Here is an 8,386-nt window from a genome sequence, read left to right as displayed (position 1 = left end):
CCCATCAGTCCCTCTCAGTACCTTGCTCATTTTCTTCATCACATTTAGACTTTTAATAATTTTATGTAATTATCCTGAAGAGGTACTCTCTCCCATTAGGTTAAATGTTCCAGGAAGGCAGGAACAGGTCTGACTTATTTAAAAAGCACCTGGCAGAGTGCTTTCCACACAAGTAGTTTCCCAAATAATATTTGCCTACAACTTCCCACTGTTCACATCAGTCATTTCCATTTCTTAGTTCCATGTGGTACACAAGTTTTACTGCTTATTAGATGTTACCCAAGCGGGGCTACCCTGGAAAAAGTTCACTTTATTAAATTACATTAGTTTTCAGCAATCAGGAACTCTAAAGTTACCAATATTTGTGCTTTTTCAGGAAGCAGAAGTTTGGGGCAGGCAGGCCCACGGTTTCTCTTCCTTGCTCCCTGGTCAACAAAATGGGATGCCTCAGCAACAGTAAAGCAAACTGCACCATCCACAAAAAGTGGTTCTACAAGTGAAGAGTCTCATGTTTCAAATCTGTTTGGATCAACATTCTCCGCTCAACAAGGCCTTTCATCCTCTCAACCTTTAAGGTGGTTAGTGCCACTTTCTAATATCCTGCATCTTTCACAGTACTGGCAGCTTGTATTCTCCTTCTAAAATGTTGTTCTATAGACTCCTGATTTCAAAAGGAGTTAATTTTAGGCTTCTTTACTTTCCTGCATAGAATGTATGTATTCCTAGCATTTGTTTTCTCTGATCCTGGGCCTAGGAAGAATTTAACTCTGATACCAAGACATTGGGTTATATGGGAATTTTTCAACTGCTAACTGAAGGATGTTACCTAACAGAGCATTAACCACCACCAGAGTAAACACTATCTCCTACCCTTGGTGATGGCCCCATGACTTATTTTAGGATATGGACTATCATAATGATGAGTATGGGACAGGCTGGGAGATTTAGGATAATAGAGCAGTAAAGGGTTTTAACTCTACATATTTTTATGAAAAAAAAAATCTTCACGGGGTTTATGTTTTCCCAATCCTAGAGTGCTGTCTCATAACACAGGGCAATGTGGTCTCTCAGCATTGCACAACATGAACCCCTCTCTGCTGCTTTCCCTAAGTTACCCTGATGACCTCCAGAAGAACCACAACTTCAGAGTAAGGGAAGGTCCTGAAGTTGGCAAATGTGACCCATATCAAATAAGGTTTTCTGTGAGGAAGACTTATGAAAAGCAATATTAAAATTTGCATATACAGAAAATCTCCAAAAAGATTCACAACCTATAAAAGTGATTGCTTATGGGGAGAACTGGGAGACAACATGACAAGAAAATTTACTTTTCACTGAGCATCCTTCAGAACTCTTTTTTTGTTTTTAATCATGAGCATGCTCTATCTAATATAAAAAGAAAATAAGCTTAAAACTTGAGAAACAAAAGAAATGCAATATTGGTCTTCAAAGAGTTATTCAGATGGAGTCAAAACTAAGAGACATGATACTGTTTGAAAAACATGAGATAGCATATAATTAGATACTAACTTGGGTGGCACTGGTTACAAGTAGAAGAGGAAGAAAGGTCTGCTTAATTGAGTAGGTGCTCAATCAAGTGGTGCTTCATATAAACACAGCAGTACAGAGGATCTAGACTTGCTAGAGTGGTATCTGTTCAAGATAATACTGGCTATTAGGGTTATAGCAAATTGTGGAAGGGCATCTTACTTGTCTCTGAGGCTCTTATAGCCTATAAATAATAAGCAATGATCACCAATATGCATCTCTAATGTTCAAGAATGTGAGAGGTCCAACAGTTAAAGGGTTTCTCTTTGGCATGGCGACTTTGGTGCTTAATCAAGACAGAATTCTGACTGAAGGCCTTCCCACAGTCATTACACTTATAGGGTCTTTCCCCAGTATGGATCCTTTGATGTCGGATAAGGTGTGCCTTACAAATGAAGCTTTTCCCACAGTCAGTACATTCATGAGGCTTCTCTCCAGTGTGGACCCTCTGATGCTGAGCAAGATCAGAGTTCCACATGAAGCCTTTCCCACAATCTTTGCATTCATAAGGCTTCTCCCCAGTGTGGATTCTCTGATGCCTAAGAAGAGCTGGGTTTCGAGTAAAGCTTTTCCCACACTCCTTACATGTGTATGGTTTCTCCCCAGTGTGGATTCGCAGATGTTGTATAAGACTTGTGTTCTGACTAAAACCCTTCCCACATTCCTTACATTCAAAGGGTTTTTCTCCAGTATGTATTCTCTGATGCCTAATCAGGTTTGACTTCCAAACAAAGGCTTTGGCACATTCTTGACATTCATAGGGTTTCACCCCACTGTGAATTCTCTGATGTGCAATGCAATGAGATCTAAAACTGAAAGCCTTTCCACATTCCTTACATCCATAGACCTTGTCTCCATTATGAGTTCTTTGATGTTGACCAAAGTCTTCATTTTGATCAAAACATTTGCCACATTCTTCACATATGTAGAATACCTGCTCATTTAGAATTTTCTGATGCATCCTGAGGTAGTTACTAACATCAGTATTCTCTGAACCCTCTTCTACTGAGACCATCTCATCCTTGACAATCACTTCTACAATGTCATTTGTAGTGTTTTCCAAATTTCTCCTACTGGAGTAGCTAAGCCATCTCCTTAACCTGCTTTTCTCCTCTTCACAGGTTTTTCCAAAGGAGAACTCCTGGGAGCCATACCACCGGGATCCACTTGATGGCACCATGAGGTCCTGTGCCTCCTCAAAAACTCCCTCTTTCAGAATAAAATCTTCTTTCTCACTCTTCAACATGTTCTCTGAAAGAAGAAATCAGAGCTGCAAATATCATTACCTATAATAGTGACAAAGGTCACTAAGTCATATAAATATATCCCTATCTCTCCAAGGTCACCCCTTGTCTTGATGGCCCCATCTTAGCCAAAAATGACAAAAACAGGGCTAACACATGGAAAACAACCAAAAGTAAAAGGTGGAAACTAGATAGATTCCTCAGGGACTGTAATTCCACAAAACCAAGCTAAGCCCTAAAACCCCAACCCATGACTATTTAATTAATTGAGCTTATCCTATTAAAATGTGGAAGCTCTGGGCTTAAGTTTCCTTTTAATAAATTGGTTGATATGAAAATTTTGGAAAGTCATTTATTTAGAACATGAATGGCAAAATGGGGTTTTTTTTTGGGGTGGGGGGGTATTGGGGATTGAACTCAGGGGCACTCAAGCACTGAGCCACTTGCTCAGCCCTATTTTCTATTTTATTAAATTCAGGTCTCACTGAGTTGCTTAGTGCCTCACTTTTGCTGGGGCTGGCTTTGAAATAAAGATCCTCCTTCTTCAGCCTCCTGAGCTGCTGGGATTACAGGCATGCATCACTGTGCTCAGCCAAAATGGGCTTTTAATATTTTAAAAAGAAAAGACAGAGGAAACTCTATGACTGAAAGAAAAATGCTCATTTCCTTCTCTCTTACCAGTATAAATTAGGCCTGGACTCTCTACTGGTAGTTTCAAGTTCAGTGGCTCTTCCAGCTGCTCAAGATGGGAGATCCCAGCAGGCTTTAGAAATGGATATCCTGCCAGGGGCAAGGTACAAATAAGACTGGCTCAGTTGGAGGAGTGGGACCCATTAGGAATGGAGCAGAAATGGAAGTGGTGAGGGAAGAATTAAGGTAGGTAGAAAGATAAATAACACAAATGACCAGCAATTCAAGGGAGATAGGAATATAACGAATAGAAAACAGTGGAATAGGAAAGTTGCAATTCCATCCCTTCCCAATGATATGAAAGCATATCACTCATTGTAAAATGTCAAGAAGAAATAGAAAAGACCAGGTCCTCTTCTATAGGTTGTAAAAAGTTCACATACAAAAGAATCAGGATAGGATAGAGTTCAGAAGAGCTGTTCCTAAGGACTTTCTGTCTAGGCAGGATATTCTAGGAAACCATAGTCTCTTGGTTTCCTTTCTTCTTCTCCATCTAATACCATTTATTCCACAAAGGATCAATGATGGGTCTGTCTGTGACATCCATAAGAAATAATATCACAGCCTCACTAAGCCATTTCTAGAAGTCACTTCTTAGTCTATGACAGACATCTCTATTCACAAAAGTTCACTCTAGCAGTTTTACTTCAGGCTTAACTAACATCTGTCATTGTATAGTTCTCTCCATAACTGCCTAAGCAACAGGTCAGTTCTACACCTTCAAACGACAATCTTATATATGGCTGAAGCCAAAGACTCTGTGTCCCCTGAGATCATCTTCTCTAAGATGAAAGTGGACTGAGTGAAGACAGATCTACTCCAAGGAAGTCTGCTTCACGTCAGGGAGTTAGAGTTTTGCTCAAGGAATAACTTAGCTGTTGATTTTTTAACTAAGGCAAAGGGGATAAATTCGCATAGGTGGAGAGGAAAGGAAGCACTGAGATCCTGAGAAAATGCAGGAGACATTGATTACTCCTTCTACATTCATTCTGCACCTCACCATTGTGGAGTAGCTACAGCAGGCATGGGGAATGATCCCAACTTCAGCTCCTAGGCTAGGCTCTGAAATGGTCTAAGCCAAGCAAGTTAATCCTATCCCATTCACCATGGAAAACTGGTTCAGGGATCAGCAATTCAGCCCAGTCAATCAGTGTACATTATTATTTCCCTGGTCAAGTGACTGATTAAGGGCTGGTTTATGACTTAAGAAGGTCCATTAGAGCAATACTTGAAACTTTTAATTTTCTCTGGGTAAAGCCTAAGGAAGATCTGTCCTGTTTTCTTTCCCTAGGTATGAAGAAGCAGAGTCCTAATTACATGTATCAATTACCTTACAACCACAAGAGAAGCCCAGACTGTAGGCAAAGCCAAATACATGGAGACAGAGCAGAAACTGTTAAACTGTACCTGCAGCTCACTACAGCCCTCCCAGTTACATAAAACAATAAATTCCTCTTTATTATTTAAGCCAGTTTTAATGGGGTTTAATAATTGCAATCAAAAGTATTCTGATTTAAAAAAAAGACTGCCAGAACAAGAACATGGAGGTTGCGAGCACAGTTCAAGTCTCACTGAGCTGTCGAAGAGCTTTGTGGGGGAAGATGGAAGTTTTCCAGAAAGGCAACAGGGAGACACAGTTCTCACTAGGAGAGCAGGAAGAACAAGCTCTTTCTAGGAAAACAAGAAAGATTTGTTTGGGGCAAAAATTATACCGGGGTTTTCCCTATCAGTAATCCCTGAAGAATAAGAAGTATTTGGCTGAGGGTTATTAAGATTCTGTGCTCTTTAATGATAAAGAAGGCCTTCATATCCCAAAGGGCAGCCAGAAACTTTTGCTGGAAGTCTCTAAGCAGGTCAGGAAAGTAGAAAGGCCACCTCCAGTGGGAGTAAACAGGAAAGTCAGAGAATAAATAAATGGTGGTTATGATAACAGCAGAGATGAGGAAGAGGCAAAGAGTTGAATAAAGATGGCACAGAGGAGCCAGAATGAATAAAACAAGGACTCAAAGAAAACCATGAGAATACAGAGAAAAAAAGGAAATCCAACTAGTATCTATGGCACTAGGTTAAAAGAACACAAATCCATTACATTGTTAAAAGACATGATGACTAGCATATGTCCTCACTCACCTGAGGAGATGGCCCTTGGACCCTCTCCATCCAGAGCTCCCCAAGGAGCTGAGCACCAGGGTGCTTCCCCTCGCTCCAGCTGGGAAATCAGAGTCGGTTTGGGAAATGCAAATGCTGCTTGAGGGGAAGGAAATGGGACAGGCAGGTGAGTGGGGTGACACAGAGCAATCCCAGGGCTCCTCCCAGGCCTGTGTCTTCAGGGGCAGAAGGGTAAAAAAAAGGAAAATAACTAGGAAGAACGAGGAAAGGAAGTCCAGGGAAAATAGCAGGAGACCTAGGGGAGAGGGACCAGGAAGCTTTTTATATATTTTTTATTCTTACAAAGATTCAGAAGTTGACAGAGTACATAAGAGGTGCTCAATGACAGTTTCAGTCAGGAAATGCCTGATTCCACTGATTAAGGAACTGAACCTTCTTATCTTCTCCGTTTTAGAGCAATCAAGTTTAGACATCTACATGAAGATGCTTGCTACTGGGCAGGACCTCCCTACCGGGGGAACCAAAGACTCAGTGGGGCACTCAGTGGGGGTAAGACATTGGGCAGCACTAACTGCTCAGCAAGGGAATCCTGTGCAAGGCCCAAACTGATCCCAGGATTTCCCATTTCCCAGCAACTGCTCAGGTTGGGTCATTAAGAAAATCTAGGATCCTGAAGCTACCACTGATCTGGGTTTATTAAACGCCTGAGCCTTTAAGAAGGAGTCAGGAAACTCTAAAGGGCAGAGGCAGAGCCAAAGGGAAGAGATCCTTACCCAGGGAAGCCACAGTCCCATAATTCTCCAGCATCACATCTCTGTACAGGGCCCTCTGAGCAGGGGCCAGCCCTGTCCATTCATTCTCAGAGAAGTAGACGGCCACATCCTCAAAGGTCACTGACCCCTGAAACAACATGTATTTAAGTGTCCTAGGTCAATCCCAGGCTCAGGCCTGCTGTAATGGCAGACAGGATACCAAGAGGTACTGGCAGGAATATCTGCTGTGTTTATGGATTCTGAACATCTATGGAAATGCTCAGATTTTTGCCCCCTACTTACAAACATATAAGAGATCAGCCATCAATTTTCTCATGTCTCTTCATCTTTATCTCAGTAATAGAAACATCCTTCTTTTTCATGAATCTCTGCCAAAGTTTTCTTTCCAAAACCACCCTCTGTGGTCTAGATCCCATCCTTTCTCCACAAGAGGTCCTCCTTCAAAGTTCACCACCCCTTGGTAACAACTATATTTTACTGAGCTAAGCCAAGTTCAGTATATTTTCACATATTACTTAATATCTCACTATCTATAGAGAAGGGTACAGATCCATTTTACAGAAGAGGGCACTGAGGCTCAGAGAGATTAGTTTTCTCCAAAGCTATAGAGCTGAAACAGCCTGTGTGACTCTGACTCTCGCATACTGTGTCAGACTGCCTTCTAACGTCACCACTCCTGCTGTGTAGGACCCTTCCTCTTTTTCCTTCCCAGCCACCAAAGTGCCTCTGACCCACCCAGGTTACCCTGGGATAAATCCTAAACTGTGGCTTTATTCCCTGAATTTCCCCACCCCTATTAACTCTATAAAACGTCCCACCCCACTCTCTTCCCCAAGGGCCTATCTCGGGATCTGTATCTGTAGGAGTCTCTGCATCTTCTTTTTTCTCTCATCCTCTTCCTCAGGAAACACCAACAGTGCTAACCTACAGCCATCAAGAGTTCTTATAATTCTGTCCACTGCCTCACTAAGCATCTGTCTTTATATTACGGAGGAGCAATTTCTGCTCCATTCCATTGCCGTCTTTGCCCCACAAAGTCCCCACAGTGATTTATTAAGCACCACGGAGCTCAAAGGCTTTGGCTGGCTCCCCTCTGCCTATCTAATAAAGGTTCCAATTCCTGGGCACCACGAGAATTCCTTCACTATTCAGAGAGCTAGTTTACCTGCACCATCCCCTACTCTCTCACCATTCGGTTGGAAAACAAACTCTCCTCCCCATGGCTGTGCCCTGGCACCTGCAATTTCCCCAACCTGAACAAGTGCTCCCTCCTGTACCTGTCAATTCCGCCGGTTCATCCTGAACCCAGCTCAAACATAACCAGCTCTATTAAAAAAAAAAAAAAAAAAAAAAAAAAACAGGCTCATTGAATTTTGACCAGTTCTGGTCCTTCGCCTCCGCCCAAACTGATCAGCGAACAGCGCTCCAGCGCTGGACTCCCGCCTGCGTGGAGCACGCCTGCTTCCCCTCCCGGGTGGGCAGTGGAGAGTGCCCAGTGCTCTGGACCCTGCCTATCCCTCGAGGCCCGCCCTCGGGGCTACATCTCATTCTCAGGCCGCCTCCCGCCCCCTCCCCGCCTCCGATCTGCGCCCGGAGCCCGGCAGCGCCGAGCCTGCAGGAGCGCCCGCCCGCACTCACCGGGCGCGCCCGTCCCGGCAACAGCTCGAGGACCCGGCGGAGGCGCGCTCCGCTCTCCAGGGCCGCGGCCGCCATAGCCTGGTGGCCCTCCGGGTAGGCGAGCGCAGGGGCCGGCGGCCCCAAGCAACACCCTAGTCCTGGGAGCCGCCGGATGAGAGCCGGGTCCTCGTCCAGCCAGCCAGCTCTGGACAGCCGCGCTCAGTGCCCCGGACCCCAGCAGCTGGAGGCCGAAGCCGCGCGCCTCGCCGCGATGGCTTCTCTAGGACGGCGGAGGCGCCGCGTCTCTGTGGTTCTCCTTCCCGCCCTGGGCGGGAGGAGAGAGTGGTCGGCTCTCCCCAGACACCAGCAGCCCCGCTGCACCGTGGGGGCGCTGGGGGGAAGGCA

General features: G+C 44.3%; 1 protein-coding gene across 1 annotated transcript; it reads right to left on the bottom strand.

The window, feature by feature from the left end:
- Positions 1-1,538: 1,538 nt before the first annotated feature.
- Positions 1,539-8,077, bottom strand: Znf662 (zinc finger protein 662). The gene is made up of 5 exons (XM_076869470.2): positions 8,003-8,077; positions 6,365-6,491; positions 5,613-5,726; positions 3,471-3,572; positions 1,539-2,799 (listed from the first exon to the last, which is right to left on the bottom strand). The coding sequence occupies exons 1-5, from the start codon at positions 8,075-8,077 to the stop codon at positions 1,769-1,771; spliced, it is 1,449 nt and encodes a 482-aa protein (XP_076725585.2). The 3' UTR covers positions 1,539-1,768.
- Positions 8,078-8,386: the final 309 nt, after the last annotated feature.

This window comes from Callospermophilus lateralis, chromosome 1 (assembly GCF_048772815.1).
Source record: "Callospermophilus lateralis isolate mCalLat2 chromosome 1, mCalLat2.hap1, whole genome shotgun sequence".
NCBI classification, from domain to species: domain Eukaryota; kingdom Metazoa; phylum Chordata; class Mammalia; order Rodentia; family Sciuridae; genus Callospermophilus; species Callospermophilus lateralis.
The sequence above is the reverse complement of the archived record's forward strand: the minus strand, read 5'-3'. Positions and strand labels throughout refer to the sequence as shown.